At 42.7% G+C, this 21045-nt stretch overlaps 1 protein-coding gene across 9 annotated transcripts in view; it reads left to right on the top strand.

Annotated features, from left to right (window-relative positions):
* Window positions 1-21045, top strand: part of TRAPPC9 (trafficking protein particle complex subunit 9) — a 626356-nt gene that overhangs the window by 199181 nt on the left and 406130 nt on the right. For all 9 annotated transcript variants that reach the window (XM_070631024.1, XM_070631026.1, XM_070631021.1 and 6 more), the window contains one exon: window positions 15903-16027. In XM_070631024.1, coding sequence (XP_070487125.1) covers window positions 15903-16027 — 125 coding nt within the window. The remainder of the gene's footprint in view (window positions 1-15902; window positions 16028-21045) is intronic.

Genomic DNA, 21045 nt, shown 5'->3' with positions numbered 1-21045 from the left:
TGTATTTTTCCCTCTCCCCTCACAAATATTTATGGAGCATCTATTTTATTCCATGTACTGTACTGCTCTTGGGATTGTCCTGAGGAGTAAAATTAGGTGTGGTGCCTGCCCTTCGGAGCTTTGTGTCCAGTGCAGCACTGTCTAACAGAACTCTCTGTGATGGGGAAACATCCTACTCTGAGTTGACCAATAGGGTAGCCATGAGATGTGGGATGGTGCATCTAAAGATCTGAAGTATTAATATTAATATTATTTGATTTTAATTACTTTAAATACGCACTATCTAGTGGCTACTGTGTTAGATATGTATTAATGGGAGAGACAAGCAATTTCACAAATAAACGAAACACTGCACCTTTACTAAATGCTGGGTAGGAAAGGTATAGGATGCTATGACCACATCATAGGTGTTTGACTTAATTCAGGGGCTTAGGGAAGGCTTTTCTTTGGAAGTGATGATTGAGGTGAAAGAGGGTAGGATGGGGAAGAGAGTTTTTCATGCGTGTGTAAGAACCCTGTGGCAGAAAAGAACAAAGTAAGTTCCAGGAACTTTTATTTTTAAAAAATGTGTGTGCATATGCATGAGAGAGAGACGGAAAGAGAGAGAGAGAGAGAGAGAGAGAGAGAGAGAGATTCTTAAAGTTAGTCCCGAGAGTTTGCCCGTAGGTATTCAAAAGTAATTTGTTGGGGAAGAAAGGTTTTGTGGGATGCTGGGGTGAACTTTTTCTTTTGATAATTTTTAAATTAGTGTTCCAACTTGAAACCGTCAGCTTTGTAATTTCTGTGATTTGGCTGACTATTTAATGAGGAAATAATGACTTCCCCTGTCTTTTAGGGATGTGCACTGCTTCGGGACTGCTGTGAAGAGTATGTAATACATTCAGATTGTTTTTTGGATTTCTTGTTTCTAAAGAACAAGCACATGTCATTATTTGGTTTGGGACACCACCCCTCTCCCTTTATTATCTTGTCACAAAGGCATCTACTTCTAATTTCAAACTGGCGGTATTCTGCTTTTGTTTCCCTGATTTTTATCCTAAAATAACATACGCTTATTGAGCTATTTCTGTGGCTTTCTTTGGAGAATTGATGTTCATTTATTTGTGTTTCTCTTAAGTAGAAATGGAATAACACATGTAAACAAGATAGAAAAGATAAAAGACCCAGAGTGGAAAAATTAGAGGAACACTTGGTAGTTCTTCTCTCATTCCTGTTGATGCTCAGAGACTCTGAATGTCTGTCCCAAGGTCAGGAGGCATGGCTTGGCAGAGCCGGGGCTTTGACTCTGTAGGGGAGGAGGACATTTCCTCTCCCCGAATGTGGGTTCGTCTGGCCGGAGAACGAATTAAATTCACATGAGACAGAATAGCAAGAGAAAATTAAACAAAGCTTTATGAGTAACCATGGCCCGGGGCCTTTCTTCCTGAAGGAAGAAAGGGCACCCAAGAAGTGGGGTGCACATAGTGGTTATATACCCCCAAACAGGGTGTTTCACATGTGATTGAAATGTCCCTCCCACGATAGTCACAAGATTGCCCTGTCGGCACAGTGCTTGATGGACACAGCAGGTAGTGGTCTGCTGTCTCAGAGGGCATAGCCGGAGGCAAGTCTATTGTCTGGAGCTGGGCGGTCACAGGTGAGCACAGCAATCAGTTCCTAGCCTAAGGAAGGATGATTAATCCTTAAAGAAATGCCAACGTTGGGAGGGGGAGGGAAGTCAGTTACAGGAGGTTACCAGACTAGCACAATAAAATGCAGATTTGAGTCTTTGCCTTTGGCATTGATTAAGAGCTTCCAGAGAGAAGGCCATCTCCTTTCTTCTTCCTGGTACAGAGAGGGAGGCACCTTTTACAGATAGAGATTTACCTTACAAATGTAAACGTGTCCTAACAAAGGGCAAGTTCCATTCCTCAGAGCCTCCTTCCCTGTCCCAGTTTATCAAAAGCAATCAGCCTCAAATAATCCTGATGCCAAAGAGACATATCTTGGGGTGGCCAATTCCAGGTCCCCACAACTCCGTGTCCCGTACTCCTTTCAGCAAATTGCTTCTGGGCAAACCAAGGGAACGCTCTGGGATTGGAACCCAGGTCCTCATATCTCAATCCTTTGAGACTACATCCAGCATCTCTGCTCTATTCTGCCCTCCTCTGTGTGGATGGGGAGGCCTGGGCTAGGGTGACACTGAGGCCATGGATGATACTGCAGCTGCTTCGAGCAGGGTGATAGCAATGCATACTACCTTAGGTGGGAGCCACATCACGCCAGTTCATCCTCCTTCCAATTGCTCCTCAACGTCCTGGCCAAGAAGGTACGTTATCTTCTGCTTGGCCAGATCTAGTAACAAAGAACTCACTCCTCTTCAAAGCAGTCCGTTCTGGCATTCTTATTCTACAAAGAAGTGATTTATTGGTTGTTTTGAAAATAATCTTTGAATTTGAAATCCTAGCAATAACCTGCTTTCTCTCATATGCCAGAAAGATAGTCATTTACTTATTCATTCATGAAGTCATTCATTCATTCCTCTCATGTTTATTAGGTGCTTTTAGATGCAGATGTGCAGTTCCAGGCGGCCACACTACACAGCTTCAGGGAACCTGCTCATCTCTGTGTGAATGATGGCCTTGGAAATGTGCCCAGGGCCACCTCTGTGCTGGGCAGCAGCCTGAGGGTGTGAGGCATTTCTCATCAAATAGGAACTAGGAAATGACATTAGATCCATTCCTTCACCCAGCAGATATTTTCCCCTATATACTGTGTGCTAGGTGCTGTGATAGACTATTCAAATATGGTTTCCTGGGTGGCTAGTGACTCACGTGGTGTCACTTTTCAGCAAAGGCAATCATTATTATCAGCAGGCCCCCAGATATGATCTCACTGGAAATCGGCTCTTGCAGCACATTGTACACCTTGTCTGTTGTGAGAGGGCCTTGCTGTGGTGTGAATTTTCACATTTCCCGTGGAGGTGACAGGCTAGCCTCTCTTTGACATGACTTTGAGAAAGTGGGCATTGTGTGCCCTGAGGTGGGGAGTTGTACCTTCGTTTCTTTGGTTATCTGGGACACCAGAAGGACATCCTACTCTCAGATTTTAGGGCTGCAACTTTAAAGGACTTTTTCTGCTGGCATGATGTTGCCTTGTGCGTAGCAGACGCTGGGGACCATTGTTGCACCGAAAGCATCTGAATTGACGCGAGCAGTGTTTAGACGTATATACGTTGTGCCATTTTCCATGTTCACCATTCCTTCTTCATCGCTGACCCTTCTTCTGAAATGATTTTCTTTCTTCCTGAAGTATACTGTTTGGGAGTTCCTTTAGTGAAGATGTGTTGGTGGTAAGTGTTCTCAGTTTTTGTCCTAAAATGTCTTTATGTCACCATCATTCTTAGGAAATAGTTCTGCTGTGTATATAATTTAGCAGTTACACTTTCTTAAATCCTTTGAAGATGAATTCTTACTGTCTAATGGCTTCCATTGCTGTTGAAAAGTTAGCCTTTGGTGTGACTGTTGTTCATTTAGTTACAATGTCTTTTTCCTTTATCTTTTTTTTCCTGAAGTGTATTTATATCCTAAGAAAGTTGTACTAACCCTTTACTTTAAAAAAAAGATCTGAGATATAATTCATGTACTATACATCCATCAAAAGTGGACCATTCAGTGGTTCTTAGTATACTCACACAGTTGTGCAATAATCGCCACTATCAGGATCAAACCATTTTCATCATCCCCAAAACAAACTCCAGGGTCTGGCCTGGTGGCAGAACGGTTAAGTTCAGTGCACTCCTCTTTGGTGGCCAGGTTTGCGGGTTCGGATCCTGAGCCTGGACCTCAGCAAAAAAAAAAAAAGCAGCAGAAACTCCATACCCGTTAAGAACTATTTACCCTTCCCTTCTTCCCCTCAGCCCTTGGCAACCCTTAATCTACTTTCTGTCTCTATGGATTTACCTATTCTGAACATTTCATATAAACGGAATCATACCACCTGTGGCCTTTTGTGTCTGGCTTCTTTAACTTAGAATGTTTCAAGGTTCATCCATGTTGTAGCCTGTGTCAGTCCTTCTTTCTTTCTTGTGGCCGAATAATATTCTCTTGTATGGACAGACCTTTCTGTATCTCCCCTCATCAGTTGATGGACCTTTGGATTGTTTCCACTCTTTGGCTTTTATGAATAATGCTGCTGTGGACATCTGTGTACATGTTTTTGTGTGGACATGTCCCTATATATTTTTGATAACATCTTTTTCTTATTTTTTGGTATTCTGTAGTTTTGCTATGTCATTTCTAGGTTTGCGTTTCTTTTTATTTGTCCTGGTGAGCTTTTTGTGCTTTTTGAATTTGAGGATTCATATTTTTCTATTATAAAAGATGTTTGGTCAGTCTCTCTTGAAATATTACCTTTTCCCAGTTTACTCTCTTATCTCTTTCTCTAAATCCTATTAGGCCTATATAGGTTCTCACTCTCTTCTAGGTCCTCTGATTTTTTCATATTCTTCATCTTTATCCATGTACTGCATTCTATATAATTTTTCCACCTCTTTTTTCCAATTCGCTTATTTTTTCTTTTTGCCTAATTTTCTGTTTAGCTCTTTAATGAGTGTTTGCATTGTCCTGTTTATTTTTCATTTTAAGAGGTGACATTTTGTTCATTCTCAAATTGTCTGCTCATTTTTGGTAGGCTCTTCTTCCTTATTCTTTTGAATCATTTTTTTAAAATTGTTTTTAAACTTAGTAATGGCTCATTAATAACTTTCTTGGAAAATCAAGCATACACGTACCATATGACCTAGCCATTTTACTCTTGGATATTTAATCAAGAGAAATGAAAGCATATGTCCATACAATGACTTGTACACAAATGTTCAGAACAGCTTTATTGTAATAATCAAAAACTAGAAGCAAACTAAGTGTGCATCAGTAGGAAAACAGATAAACAAATTGTGTTATATCCATTCAATGGAATACTATTCAGCAGTACAAAAGGAATGAACTACTGATGAACATAATAACTTGGAATTATTCCGAGATAAGTGTTCTGAGTGAAAGAGGCCTGGCAGAGTATGTGATATATATGATTCCACCTATATTAAATTCTGGGAAATTCAAACTAATCTCTAGTGACAGCAGTGGTTACCTGGGGCTGGCCGCAGACTTGGGGAGGGCAGCAGTGAGGAAGTACAAGGATGCACAGGGAAACCTGTGGTAAATGGACACATTCACTCTCTCAGTTGTGCTGATTCTTTTATGAATGTCACAATTCCTCCAGTTGTACACTGTAAACCTCTTACAGCAGGTTATTATATACTATTTAACTCAGTAAGGACAACAAGCTCTGGTACTGGGGACTTCACCCAGAGTGAGAGCGTGCAGACAACTGAAGAGAGCTGCAGACGGCCCTGGAAGGTCTTTCGCAGGGAAGGAGAGCAGGAAGGAGAATGACAGAGCACCTGTGAGGTGGAAGAGCCAGGTTCTTCCTTACTAACAGAAATGGAATCAAGCATGGTCATAGATGCAGGCAGGTGGAGGAAGCAGTGATGGAAGATGTGCTGGTATTCCTCTCTCCTCTGATTGCCCCTTTGTGCAACCTTTGGGGAGGGGGCAGGGGAGTGAGTGGTAGGGATTTGTGAGGAGAGGGGAAGACATGTTGGGGGCAAACGGGAAGACTTATTTGGGGATGTGGTAGCATGCTCAGCCATGGTGAGCGTGGTCGTGAGTGTGAAGGTAGCCTGCTTGGCTCCGTGTATGCTTTTTCCTTTGGCTGTTTGGTGCAGATGTGGAGAAAGTGGATAGATGGGTTTCACCTGGAGTGGGGTCTTGTCAGGTGACTACAAGAGGAGGAGAGAGGGCAATGGAACCATGGGTGCGTTCCAGGGAGAGGTTATTGGTCCAGACCAGGTATCAGCAAGCTGTGACCCAGCAGCAAGAATCTGGCCTGCTGCCTGTCTTTGTGTTGCTGGAACACAGTCACTCTCTGTGTTTGTGGATCTCTCAGCCACTTTACCCCAAAACAGAGCTGAGTGGTTGTGACAGAAACCTATGGCCTACGAAGCCTAAAGTATTTACTATCTGATCCTTTTCCTTTGGTCTAGACCGTGGAATCTATGGCTGGAGAAGGTAGGTATGGACATAATTATGGGAGTTGATGGATAAAGAAAAAACTTAAGTGAATAGATTGGCGTTTTCCAAGAGGTCAGAACAGGTTTTGGAGGGAGAGTGTTAGAGCAAGTGAGATTTAGCACGGCGAAATGGAGCGTGTGTAATACCAAGGAGCACATGGCTTGTGGGCCTGGGGCAACAAGTTGGGAACCATGTGGAGCATTTCATGTACCCAGTAGGTGGTTATTAAGCAGCCATGGACCTGAAAGTTCCTCATGTCAGAGGGCAGGAGACCTGAAGTTTGCTCCCTTCATGGGATAGAGACAGAGCACCCAGCAGAGGCAGAACAGTGTCAAAGTGAGGCTGCCCACAGCAATGAGGACTGTTTCTGTTTGAATAGCATGTGAAGGCCACTGTTTCTACATGAAATTATTTATTTATTTACTTATTTATTTATTTTTTGAGGAAGCTTGGCCCTGAACTAACATTTGTTGCCAATCTCCCTCTTTTTCGCTTGAGGAAGATTCTTGCTGAGCTAACATCTGTGCCAATCTTCCTCTACTTTATGTGGCACGCTGCCACAATGGCTTGATGAGCAGTGCTAGGTCCACGCCCGGGATCTGAACCTGCAAACCCCAGGCTGCTGAAGCGGAGTGCAGTGCGTGAACTCAACCACTACACCACCGGGCTGGCCCCTCTACATGAATTATTTTTTCTTTTCTAAGAATATCCCAGAGTTTCTGAATGAATGAGGATGCTGCTTTCTCTATGGAAAGTGAGGATGAGTATTGGCTAATTTCTGAGCCAAATGCTTCTACTGCTTTTGTTTTCTTGAGGATATTTTATGATAACCAGATGGGCTTTTTTGGCACCTGTGGATTTTATGAATAAATGAAAAAACATCTTCAAAATATATTTTACTCAGAACAGCATACTTTACAAATCCCACCGGGAGGTTGTTGTCTCCTTTTGCCTTTGTAAATATATTTTATTCTAGTTACATTTTATTGTACTTTATTTCATATACCTATCACAAGAGAGAAAAATGTATATTCAGCCTTAAGCATTAGTGTCTCTTTTGACAGTGTGCAAAAATGGACACATTCCTCGAGGAGACCTGTCACTAGATTTGGATGCTGAGCCATTGTGAGGCTCCTTATGACAGGGTTAGCGGGATGCAGGGTATACAGGACCATGCATGGTGTGCTGCAGAGCAGCCTGGCTGGTGAGGTTTTGTAGAAGCTCGTATTAGGACTGACATATGTTGTTTGTCCCAGTTTTGCTGGGTAGTCACTAATCTGACAGTCCTGAATTCTAGTTCTGGCTCTGCTTCTGATGAACTGTGCATCATAACTTACTAAGTTACTGATCTTCTCGGAATCTCAGCTTCCTCATCTATAGAACTGATAAAATCTGCCTACCTAGCAGGGTATGAGGAATAGTTGGATGGCATGTACCAAGTGCCCAGTGCTGTGCCAAGCGCATAGTGAGGAACACTCAGTTACCAACCCTTACTAGTATATTTGTTGTGACTGTGCTTTTCTTTTCCACCACTCAAATCCCACTTTCAGCTGTCATTTCTCCCAATTGTCACCGTGGTTGTGATATAGCTGAATTCAAGCAAGAAGTATTATTTTAGCATACCAAATTGTGTTTCTGAATTGCCCACAGAGATGCTATTAATAGAAAAATTGAGCGCTATAAATGGTGACTATGAAAGCTCAGTTTGATTCATGATGGCCTACCAGACTCATACAATTCTTAAATATCCTCTGTCCTCATAAATCCATTCAACTCTTTGGTCCTCCTACTGGGCTGCCTTCATCGGTTTGTAACTTTTTTGGTCCTGTCTTCCTATTAATTGCCATCCCAGTCTGTTCTCTGTTCTACTTGTGATAGCCTGTTGGCAGGAAAATTGGCCGAATGATTGAACAGAATTTTCTCCCCTCCACGTCGCCCCAGCTGGAGAGCTTCTCCTTCACAGGCCTTCCCTGTGATTTTCTTCCCTGCTCACTACGTTCGTTCCATCTGATCTCTCGCCACTCTCTGCAGCTGCGCCTGTCTTCCCTCCAGCCCTGTCCTTGTATGGGCTGAGGGCTCATCTTCCAACCTTCCAGAGGCTGGCGTCTGCCTCCACCTGAGCTGGGGACCTTCTGTCCCCATTTATAATTTATGCATTACCTGTCTCCTTCATCCTCAGTTGGATTAGAGGGCAGAATTCTTTAGTCTATAATGAAGCTGTAGAGTAGCTTTTTAAGTGTTTTCCTGAGCTTGAAGATTATAGATTTTTGAGGTTTCTTTGAGGTTTTGAGGTTTTTCTGAAAAGGAGTTAAATTTCAGATATAATTTTTAGCCTTTTTTGCTAAGTGCCCACATCCTAGATCCTTCCAGTTCTAAGACATTGCAGAGTTGTATTTTTTATTGATTCCCTTGAGTTGGTTCCACTTTTAGAGCCAAGAAAACTGAGGTTCGTAGGGTTGTGTGACTTGCTCAGAGTCTCTCAATATGGCGGGAAAGATGACTTTAGGAAGGCTCTATCTGTATCTTTATGACATATGATTCAGAGGAAGACAACACTCCCTCCCCACGCCCTCCCCTCAATCTGTAGATCAAATCCATGGAAAGACTCCGTGTGACCCTTCCTGGGTCTTCTCTCCATCCTCTGGATCAGCCACTGTACATGGGACATTTCCATCTCTGGCCATGGCTGGATCAGGGCCACCCCTGATCCGACCAGAACCCCATGGTGTAGAGAAGGAGCTGCTCTGTAGGGAAAGGGGAGTGCCTGGCAGCCAGCAACCAGCTGTTCACTGCATCTTCCCATTACAGTCCAACGCCTTGAGACCACTTGCAGAAATGAAGAATTGAGCATTGTATAAATGTAAAATAGGATCGATATTTCCAAGGCAAAAAAGAATCTGAGTCCTTTGGGAGCTTACTGGCATTTGTGTAATTTGCTAATGATGGGAGCTTTCTCTAGGGAAGAGCAAAGTAGGCTGTATCCCAGATCCTGTAGGGTGTGTGTGTCTGTAGACAGAGAGAGAGAGATGACATGGCACTTAAAATCCCTTTGGGCACCAGGCCTTAACTCGGCAGAGGATGACCTAGGGGCCTGAGTGACATTTAGTGGTCTTCAGCATCATGCTCACTTGTAAGCTCCACTTACCTAGTTTCTAGGGTAAGATGCTGAAAAATATGGAGGTTGTTTTGCAAATGTCTGTGTTCATAATACTAGTTCCCTTCACAGCAGGCACTGTGGTGTAGTAGAGAGGTTTTATAGACTGTGTTCATGGTGCTGGGAGAATGAGAAAAAGGAGAGAAAAAACTCAGTCAAACCTAACAGCTTGGGACTGAGTCTTTGCAAATGGGTCTTTTAACAAAGACACATCATGAAATTTCAATCAACCAGGAGTCGATTGTTAAATGTGACCTTGGGATGATGAAATTTTTGTTGAACATGGTGTGTAAACTAAGTATTGCATTTGACCCTGTAATTTATTAATTCATTTATTTAACTTTTACTGATGGCTTATGATTTGCTAGAGCCTGTGCCATCTACTGTGGGGGATTCAGTGATTGACATGAATTTCATCTTCAAGGAGTTTATAGTCTGGTAAGGGATCTAAGATGTGCATAAATTGCTGTAATTATAATAGCTATTTTTGATGAATGCTTGCCAGGTATCAGACATCGTGATAAGCACTTTATATGCAGTAACTCATTCATTCTTCCAGATAATCCCACAATTTATGTGTTCTAGTTGTTCCCATTTTAGGGATGAGGAATTTAAAGCTTAAAGAGGCTAAGTAATTTGGTAAAGGCCACTCAGCCACAGGGTGGAGAAGCCAGGATTTAGTCCCTTGGCCTGTCTGACTCCCTACCCCGTGGCCCTGCCGTGTAGCCTGTCTTCCTGGATCCAGGGCTACATGCACTGAGCACAGGTCTCAGGGTAGACAAGGTGTTGGATCTCAGAGGAAGGAGTACTTGCTTTCAGCTAGGGTGACTAGTGGAGGCATGATGGAAGAGAATGCATTTGAACTGAGACTAAGAATTTGGGATATTGGGATACACAATTAGAGGGAAGAGAATTGCAAACACACGCAGATGAGAAAACACAGGGCAGAATAGAGGGTGACAAGGAATATGTTTTGGTAGAAGAGTTGCCTGAATCCAGTTACAGGGACTGACCGGTTTCAAAGCTGGGCTCTGGTCCCTGTGAGGCTGCTTTCTTTCTAGTCTGCCCTTTACTTAGTGTGTCATCCTTTGGGGTCCCACTCAAAGCTTTTGGGACTTACCATCCATTCTCCTTGGGGGACACTGAATGCCAGTGTTCTTCCCACCTAGTCTTGTGAATATGTCAAAGGCTTTGCTTGTATTCTCAGCCTCTCAGTCAACTCCTCTGGAATCTGCAGGCACCTCTGGGGAAATTTAATGCTAGGCTCATGGCTCTGGATTTCCTTCTCTGCCAGATCGTGGCCCCATAGTTCTTCACTGCCTTGTTAGCTCTCCAGTGCCTTGAAGAGATTTTAAAACTACTTTGTGTTCTCAGTGGCTGACTTGGTCTGAGTTGTCTAGCCTGCTGTTATCAGAAGTAGAATCTCCTGAAGTTCATTTGTGTCTATTCAGTTTGAGCTGCTTGTGGGATGCGTCCACCCCTCTACCCACCCATCCATCCATTCAAGTTACTAAAAGGATGTCCCTTTGTGTGTGGTATTCTGCCTCGGATCATTTCTTGCCCTGTCGTGCATGGTCTTATGTCCTGGGATGAGTTATTGCCAATATGACCTTAGGGAGATTATTCATTGCTTTTCTTTAAAATGGGGTAAGTTTATAAACTATAAAGTACCTTACAGATATGAGTTGGTATCTTGCTAACCTCACTTTCTACCATTTGCCCTTTCTCCTGTGTCTGTTTCCATGCATCTGAAGTCAAAATTAATATTAACTTTGGCCTCTTGCACATGTTGCCTCTGGTAATTTGTTCTCTTGACCTGGTTTACACTAGAAGTCTATCATACTTGACATAGGTATACTTCTCCTATATGTCAGATGGTTTCTCTTAGCAAACACCAAATACTTGAAAATAACTTAACAGACAATTTCTTTATGTTCTTAAATAATACAACTACAGTTACAGAACTCACTAATTCAGCTGGTGTCTTCTCTTTAGTTAGTTGGGAGTTAGTTAATTTAAATAGACTTATTTGCAAATGGAATGGTGTCCCAGAATAGTGAAAAGGTCAGACACATAAATGTGAGTCCCTTAGTTGAAAAATCACTTAAGTTTTTTGAATAAAAATGGAATTATATTTTTAAACCTTTCTATTGGGAAATTAAAAAAAAACGGATTCTGAAAGCCACATAAAACAAATGTATAGTTTCAGTTATTATAAGGTAACACCCTTATAACTCTCACCTGAATTAAAGTCTGGGACACTGCCGGCTATGTGAGTAGCCTCTCATGTGCTCTGTCTTTTCCCCAAAAGGAAACACTCTCCTGATTTTCAGTAATCACTTTCTTTTGCTTATTTATAGATTTATCACACAAGTGCTGCTCAATATAATAGTTTAGTCTTGCCCACTTAGTTAAATTTAAGTCTCTCTTAATGTACCCCCACTCCTTCCTTTTCCGTGTTATTTCTCTGTCGGAGAACCTGGGACATTTGACCTGAGGAGTTCTCTGCAGCTTGGGCTTCCTTGCTTCTGCACTCATGGTGCAGTTTACATGTTCTCCTGTTCTCAGAAGCTTGGTCAGCTTCATCTCTGATCCTTTGGCAAGTCTAAACGTGGTCTTGTGTTCTTCCATCAGGAGATAGGGAATGTCTAGTTGTTTCCCTTTCTGTGATGTTAGTAATTGCTAATGCTCATTGGCTAGATCAGTGGTTCTCAATCAGGGACAGTTTTGCCCCCTCCCACTCTTGGGGTTATTTGAAATTTTTGATTGTCACAACTTGAGGGGAGGTTGCTACTTGCATCTTGTGACTAGAGATGCTGCTAAACATCCTACATGCACAGGACAGCCCCAGCATAGAGATTTGTCCAGCCCCCAATTTCAGTAGCGTTGAGGTTGAAAAATCCTGGACTAGGTGTTGTAAAATGGTATTGTTCCAATTTTATAATTTCTTTTTCACTTGTTAGAATACTTTTATAAAGAGACGTGTTGCCTCAAGTATTATTTGGTTGTCCAGTGGTACAGTTCATATAAGAGATAGAATTTAAATGCTTGATTCTTTTGTTTACCAGTTTTCGGGATAATGGGTTGATTCTTATCCTCCACAGGTGGTCATTTAGTTGTTTTTTTAAAAAAGTGTTATTATGAACATGTGGATTAAATATGGATTTAAATATGGATTAAATATATAAATTGGATCCATTAAGTATGGATTTAAACATATTTGAAGAGTATCAATCAGTTGCAATTACTGTTGCTTTTTCAAGTTCAAATTGTCCCATCGTCAGCCAGTGGGCGCTTCTTCATGTTGGTTCAGAGACCTTTGACATGAGCCTAGTAGTCTTTGATAGTTTTCTTGCTATTTGGTTATGACAGGATGTTTCCAGGCTCATCTTGTACATTTCCTGCCACTGGCTTGGCATTATCCATTTCTTGAGAAGCTCTGGTTTCTTTTCGTGGGGAGTGGTATTTCCAGACCATGGCCTAGTCTCTAGGGATGCTCATTGTACTCTGTTGGTCATTGTTTCTAAGTCTCTTTAGGGGATACGGCTAGTTACTTATATATGCATATAATTGTGTATTTTCTTTTTGTTAAGCTAAAATACATTATGAGTTCATACTGATGTTTCAATTCAAGTTCAAGAATACGGATTTTAAAATATTGTTTAATTAATTTTTTTATATTGCACGTGTGTCTCTTTCTCTATACTGAAAATCCTGGTTCTCGAGGACACAGGAACAGATAGAAATAGAACATCCCTTAATTACTCATTTGCTTTATCCTGCCTTACATGTGCAACAGTCTCACAATAATAATAATTCTACCACCATCAGCTTAATGAGAAAATTAGGAAAATTAATTTTGTACCTGCTCTTCCCATTCTCTTCCTATTTTTTTAATCAATCACTATGTATCTACATTCCCTGAGCATATAGCTGCTATATATTGTTCTCTCTTTTTAACTCTCTTTTTGTTTCATTCTACAGATTTAATGCTCACCACCAGTACTCATGTCAGTTGTTAGTATAGTACTTTTGATTGTTTAAACCTATCATCTAAGTGATTACTAAGGATAGTCTTGTGGGAACAATATTTTTTGAGTTCTTGCATGTTAACACTTTATTTGTGTTCTTTACACTTTAAAGTCAGTTTCAATGGATGTAAAATGTTTGGTTCACAATTTCTTTTCTCAAGTGTATTAAATATGTTACTGTATTTTTTTCTGTCTTCTTAAATTGTTACTGTCACGATCTGATGATAATTTGATTTTCTTTCCCTTTCAATTAACTTGCTGGTTTGTTTAGATACTTTTTCCTTAATCTTTTTTCAAAGAACTTTTTTCTTAAATTCCAGTATTTTTACAAAAATAAATTATTATGTTCGTTGATATTTTTAGCTTTGTGGTGTGCTTTCAGTATTTTATTTCAGATCTTTTTTTTTATTTCAAGAATTTTTCTTGAATTGTAGGTTTTAGTATTTCTCTTCCCTTGATTTGCTTTTCTTCTTTATATACTGCAATTATCTCTATGTTGGGCCTCCTTTAATCTTCAATGTTTGTCATTTTATTTTGAATTAGTGTTTTTTTATTTTTTGGTGAAAAATTTCCTCCTTTTTCTCATAAGGCATAATCAGTTGTTTATTTGCTCTTGTGTTCATGGTTTAGTATTCATTTCCTAAAAATTTTTTTAATTAAAAAATATTTTATTTGAAACAATTTTAGATTTACTGAAGAGCTGCAGAAAGTACAAAGGGTTCCTATATGCCCTTCCTCCAGGTTTTCCTAATGTCACCATCTTACATAAATAACCATGGTACTTTTATAAAGTGGGTTTTAATTTGTAATTTTTCCTTTGTCACCTCATTTGAGGATTTCTAATTCTGATTTATGTTTTTCTTTCATCTTTTATATCTTTGTATCATTTCCTTAATGTCTTTTAGCTTGTTTTGAAATAGAATCTTTCAGTTTTGATTATTTCTCCTGAATTATCTTTCTGGCATGTTTTCATTGTGTATAAGAGTTTTATTCTGCTCTGCGTTCTTCTTTTTATCTTCGATAACTTCGGATGGGGCTTGAAGCTGTTATGGGTTTGATGCTTCTCTCTCACTTGTTTTAGTAAGGTTAGTTTTGTAGGAGGAGGCATGGTCATGGTAACTTTTGACAGCTCCTGTTGTTGTGGCCTGGTGACTGAAATGCAGCGACTTGCTTTCTGAGGTTTCCTGGCTCCTTTTCCCCCTCCTGCGTTTATTTGGACCTTCTCCTTCCTTCATCTCTAATTTCTCTGTCTTAATTTCGATTACATTCATGGCTGCTTCTCCTCGGCCTGGACCCTTGTCCCGGCAGACAGCCTGGGTGTGTCAGTTTCAGGAACTTGCAGGGCTATCTTTCCCCGCCTCCCTCAGTCTTCCTCGTGGACTCTTTGCTTCCGTCTGCTTTTGGAATGGACAAGATTGCTCCCAATCAAGCCGTTTCCCCACTTGGTCTGCCGTGTTTTCCATGGAACACTTGCTGGGGATTTCAGGGTCTTCCTTGGCATTTTTCCAGGTGCCCCACCACTTCCTCTTCTCTACTGCACAAGCCCTGACACCAAAAAGGTCTTGGAGCTACTGGGGGTTGGTACTCACCTGCTTATCTATTGGGGGTGATGCTCTGTTGACCCCTGGTTTAGTTGTGACTGCGTTTTGGTGTTGCTGTCTGCTGCTCTGTCCACTTTATGTTGGGAGTCTGAGGAATTCAAAAACCATGCTATTGCCACCGTCTGGAATTGTATTTTGAGTTTGCTTTTTCCCTACTTAATGAAAGTCATTTAAAAATTAACTTATCATGGTTATGTTCCTAACAAATGTTTCTTCAAAATTGGCAGCTCTCTCCATCTAATTTAGAAATGGCTCTATTTTATAATTAGGTCAGTTTCTTTTGAGATGCAAAAGATACTTATCTACACTGTTGTCAGCAGTTTTTTCTCGTCTGAAAAAGCAAAGTTGGTGCATCTTTCTTCAAACTCATGCAGCTATTATGCTGTGCAAAGAGACCTTAAGTAAAACAGGGTATTGTGGGAGGGGCATGATGCGATTTACATTTCCATAGGCCAACTCTGACTGCTGTCGGGGGGAGTAGAAGGTAAAGGAACCACAGTGACATGGGAGAGCAGCCGGGAGGCCTCTTCATTAGTCCTGGAGGGAGGTGACAGTGACTCAGACCAGGGTGGTGCCACGAAAGCCATTTCTGGATATACTCTGAGAGCTAACAAGATTTCCTATTGGATTCGATTGGGCTCTGAGACAAAGAAAGGACTTTAGGATAAGTCCTGGATTAGACTGGTAGGTAATGTCACCAAGGAAGAAAAAGATCAGATGGCAGTGATCTGAGAGGTTTAAATAGGGTCCTGTAACAGAGAGCAGTGGCTTCTTCAAATTGGGTGAGGAGGTGGCTTTTAGACTAAGTTAAAGTAGCATGATGGAGCCAGCCACCCCAGTGGGTGGGGAGGCGATGCAGGCTGAGGGAGCAGCTCACACAAAAGCCCGAAGGTAAAGGTGGGCTGGGCATCAAGTGCTCCTTCCAGTTAATGTTTTTGAATAAAAGCTTCTACATTAAAAAAATCCAGCTAACTTCTTACTTAGAATCTTTGCTCTTACCTTTTAGACGGGATCAGTGTGAGCGGCTTTCCACTGTGCAGTCCCTTTCGACAGGTCGTTAGGCCTCGAGCGGAGAGCAAACCTGTGAACCCGCCTGAGGGCAGCAAGCCTGGAGACCCGAGCCACGTGAAGGTGAGTCGGCCTGCACACGCACAGTCTGGCAAGTGGCTTGTGCTCTTGGTTTCTGCCAAGACTTTTCGGAGGCAAAGTTTTGAGTATTTTTCAGAAAGGAATGGAAGTGTTATTTGATAATAGAACCGTGTTTGTGGAAAGCTAGCGTTTCAGTATTTTTTAATTCTGTGGAATGTTTTGGAAAGCAGTTACAATGAAGCTTGAGTGCATTGTGTTTTTGTGTTGCTAACTCTTGTTTCCTTGAAGCATTGGGAATTTGTGGGTTGAATCAAGGAATGCAATGATTAAAGTGGAATATTTCCTGCCTCTTTTCCTATTCATTTGAAAAACTTATTTATTGCATAATTATTGCCAGTTCAGATATTTATCCCATAAACTTTTCCTTAATCCTTTGGCACCTCCTTCCACTCATTGGTTTATAAGCACGAAGGAAGCCAAAATGAATCTACAAGTAAAGAGTGTCTATCAGTGCAAAGTTGAGGTCCCCAGAGTCCTCTCCAAGGAACTCAAGGAGAGGCTGAACTGGAGCTCTAAGGTTTTGGGTCATCAGCATTTCGGAAAGCTCTGCCTGTCTGAGCCTGCCCAGGGAGAGTGTGTAGAGTGAGAGGACTAAAAGTCTAAGAGCCATGGCTGGGGTGTGGACAGCAAGGTCGCCAAAATGACTTTTCACATAGGCGTGTGTTCAGGCCTGGCCTTTTGGAGTACTGCTTACAACCTTGATGACAAAACTTAAGAGGGCATCGACTGATGAGGCCCATCAGAGGAGCCTGGCCAAGCTTGTTGTGAGTCAGTGGTACCACGAATTTTGAGGAATTGGGGCTCTCTGATGAAAATAAGATGAGGGATGGAGGAACACGGACACTGAAGTGAGGTCACAGCTAGAGGGAATAAGCGGATTTTGGCGGACAGGGGTCTTACTGAAGTTATGAGGAGCCAGGTTTTAGGGGAGAGTCTTCTCCATGTAGGGCCCTGCAGTAAGGAGAGAGGTTGGTGGTGTGGCTGGGAACTCTCCATCACGGGGCATATTCACACAGAAGCCTGATCGCTATGTCTTAGGGCTCTTGCGTTAGCCAAGGGGACTGGGATGTGAGAAGATGCTTCCCACTGGATGGTGTGAAGGCACAGAGGTCTGAAACAGTGACACAAGCATGGAACTACAAAGTATTTGATGCTGTTGGGGGTAGATTTGTGGCAGGGAGTGATGGAGGAGACTCTGGAGAAGTGACTTCCTCACGTCACCTGCAGCCTTCCCGCAGCCTCACGCTAACCGACACCAGACTGTCCTTGTATCTCTCCTTCAGGTTCAGCCCCTCAGCATCATTCAGCTTGCCTCTGCGGTTCGGCTCCTCCACTGTGTGGCCTTCTCCCACAGGATAAACTCTCAGAGTTTGGGGTACATTTCAAAATCCAGGAGATCGTTGTTCATACTTGGTTGGGTAATGGTGGCTATGGCATGGATTTTGTTTTCTTCAATTGGGTGGTGCAAGGCTGAACGCGTTGTTGCTTTTATTTTTTTGGGTGATTACAAATGTGTATAGATTTAGGTGAATGTTTGTAAAACTAATTATTTAAATATAGTTACCATTTACTGAGTAGGTCCTGTGTGTCAGGCACTTGTATATAAACTGTCCTTTTCCATTCTCATGACATCCTTTTGAGTAGGAACCATGGCTCCAAGAGGTGATGTGACAGTCTCAGTCACCCACTCCAGTCTGTGTCTGCTGCACTGTGACACCTTCTTTCCCTCCACCACCCTCCTGAATTTTTCTTGTGAACAGAGTCCTAAAGCACCTTGATTCTGCATTCAAGGTCCTTTATGATTCACCCCGCTGGCCTTTGCAGTTTGTAGGTTCTCTCTGTCTCAGTATTCCCATTTACCTCTCAGCCACACTGTAACTTCTGCCACTTTCCTCAGACAGCCTGGGGACCCTTCTCCACTAACTTCTTATCAAGAAACTGGAAGGGAAAGAACTAGCATTTATGGAATGTGCTCTGCCGGCCAGGGCCTGTGCCATGTGCCGCACATTCAAAAGTTTAGTCAGTCTCTACAAATGTCCTATGAGGGAAGTTTAGGGAAGTTACATGACTTTCCCAAGTTCACAGAGTTAGCAGGTGGTGGATTAAGGGTGTGAATCCACGTTCCTTCTACTAATTTTATGCTAGGGTTGGACCCCGAGGAGGATAATATCCCACGTGTGGAGTCTGAAGAGGGCATTCCAGGTGAGAGACCCTGCACCGTCCAAGGCAGGGGTGTGTGAGGCCTCTGAGAAGGGGGAGAATTCAGTTTGTCTGAGGTCTCTGGTGGTGGAGGTGGTGCTGGGCTCAAACCTGTGAAATTACGCACCTGTTCCTGGTGGTTAAGATCTGACTTCTGTGCTCCGTGGAACTTCTGAGGAGCGGTGCAGGAGTTGTGTGAGTGAGTGACTTATGGTGCTGTCGTGTGTGGGCCTCCATCGCTTGGGCCTCCTGGCACTGCTGCGCTTGCTGCAGAGTCCTTCTTCCCAAAGCAGGAATGATGTGATTTAATTGGAAACGTGCTAAACCTGTAAAATTATCGCCGAGGAATGGTGTAGTCATGGAAACAAGTAATTCAGCGAAAGCAGCTTCTAGGGAGCCCCTCAAGAAGTGGGAAGAGATAACATGTGTTTCTTCAGATTTCCCAGAAAGACTCCTTTCCCTGTCCAGCTAGCACCAGTCATGTCTGTCCATGTTCATGACTGTTTTTTTTTTAAAGATTGGCATCTGTGCTAACAACTGTTGCCAATCTTCTTTTTTTTTCCCCCTGCTTTTTCTCCCCAAATCCCGCCAGGACATAGTTGTATATTTTAGTTGTTGGTCCTTCTAGTTGTAGCATGTGGGATACCGCCTCAGCCTGGCCTAGTGAGAGGCGGCATGTCTGCGCTTAGGATGCAAACCGGTGAAACCCTGGGCCGCCGAAGCAGAGCATGCGAACTTAAGCACTTGTCCATGGGGCTGGCCTCATGACTGTTTTTTTTGTGTGTGCCTTGTGAAGAATCTCCTAGGATTGAAAATGGGGATTGTTGGAGTGGTTGCATATTAGAAATGATATTCCTGTAAGCCAGTCTCTACAGTATGGCCTCTCTGACCCTCAGTTTCCCCATCTGTGAAATAGAATAATTAAGCTTCCTTCATAGGGTTGTTATGAGGCTTAAATAATGGAAGAACCTGGCAGGGAAAAGAAATAAAGCTGGGTCAAATCAAGAAATAATAACGAACTGGGCCTTCATTCTTGTTTGTGAAGGTACAAATTGAGTCTGATCAGTAGCTGCCCTCCTGGTTGTTAACAGCAGTCTTGGTGTTGGCACGCTAACAAGGTCACCAACCTGGTGTCATCGTTGGTCAGTTGCTTAGAATTGCTTAGCCCTGTTTTCCCCAATGACAGTGAGCCTAGTACCCACCTTGTGAATTAGATACTATGGGTGCACGATGTGGCAGCGAGAATAGAACATGGCGAGAGCCCTCCCTAGAAGTGCCAAAGCTCAAGGACGCCCTGTCCCCAGCTGGGACTGCAAAAATGCCTGGGGAACAAATGGAAGGCTTCTCATCTGAGTTGGCCTCTGCTGAGTGTGTCACTTGAGGCTCCCCACAGCTTTGCCCATTGGAAGCATCCAGCTTACAGCCTCCGGGGCTGGACCCCACAGAAAATATGGGAGCTGGCCGAGCCCTGGAGCATAAAGCACTTTGAGAGGCTGTAACAACTGCTGAACAGTCAGAGAGCCAAATCCAGCGTAGATCACTGCAGCCATTTATCATAGTGTGTGTTCTGGCTGCTCCATCTACAATATTGCTCTGTAAACACTTCACACCTGCTTATAGCCAGCTGAAAGGCAATTTGGAAATCCTAACAAAACCAAAGCTTGCCAGGAGGTGGGGGAGCCAGGCCTGCCTTTGTTCTTTGTGCACATTTGGTTCTGGGAAGCTTGTTGGTATGTGCCCACCCTTGTCAACGTCTTGTCTTTAAAAGTATCAGAGAATAGGTATAATAGCCACAGCCATAATAGTAGCAGCTTCCTTCCTGGGCATCTCCCATGGGAGCCATGTATTGTGCTGGCTGGTTCTTGCGAGAACTAGGGTTTGAACCTAGAATCTGGGTGCTCATACACCTGCACATCCTGTGGTCTCTCATTGCTGCTCTGAAACCCTACAGAGTCCATCCAGTGTCCCAGTAATTCATTTAAAACGCCTGAGCCTCAGTTTCTTCATCTGCAAATTGGGGAGAAAAATCTTTTTCTCACAAGGTTGTTAGTGAAGATTCATTGAAATAATACTTGTGCAGGTATTTTATTAAAAACAATACACATGGGGCCAGCCTGGTGGCGCAGTGGTTAAGTGTGTACATTCTGCTTTGGCGGCCCGGGGTTCGCTGGTTTGGATCCTGTGTGTGGACATGGCACCGCTTGGCAAGCCATGCTGTGGTAGGCATCCCACATATAAAGTAGAGGAAGATGGACACGGATGTTAGCTCAGGGCCCATCTTCCTCAGCAAAAAGAGGGAGATTGTCAACAGTTAGCTCAGGGCTAATCTTTCTCAAAAATCAAAACAAAACAAAAACAATACAAAAAAACCCCCAATACACAGTTTGGGGAAGAGGGACAAAAATGGGCGTTGCCTGAATGTACAAGTTGAAGGGTTGGCTGACGGCTTCTCCAGAACTTTCTCCACCTGTTTAGAGAGCAGACAGAGGCTGGACCTCCTCTCATCCAGGTGCATCACACACCCACCGTGACAGAGCCCACTTGGCCTGCATCCTGCCTGCCTGTCTGCAGATGCGCCATATGGCGGCCTGCGTTCTAAAATTAGAAAGTATTTTGAAGTGAAGGAAAGTGAAAGCACAACATATCAGTTGTGGGATGCCGCTAAGCACTACTCCTGGGGAAATTTATAGTACTTAATGCCTATGTTGGAATAGAAGAATGATCTCAAATCAATAGACCTCAGCTTCAACTTCAAGAAAGTAGGAAAAAAAATGCAGAAATTAAATCTAAAGTAAGTAGAA

The sequence above is a fragment of the Equus przewalskii genome, chromosome 8, assembly GCF_037783145.1.
Source record: "Equus przewalskii isolate Varuska chromosome 8, EquPr2, whole genome shotgun sequence".
NCBI lineage: Eukaryota > Metazoa > Chordata > Mammalia > Perissodactyla > Equidae > Equus > Equus przewalskii.
This window is presented reverse-complemented; position numbering and strand designations above follow the sequence as displayed.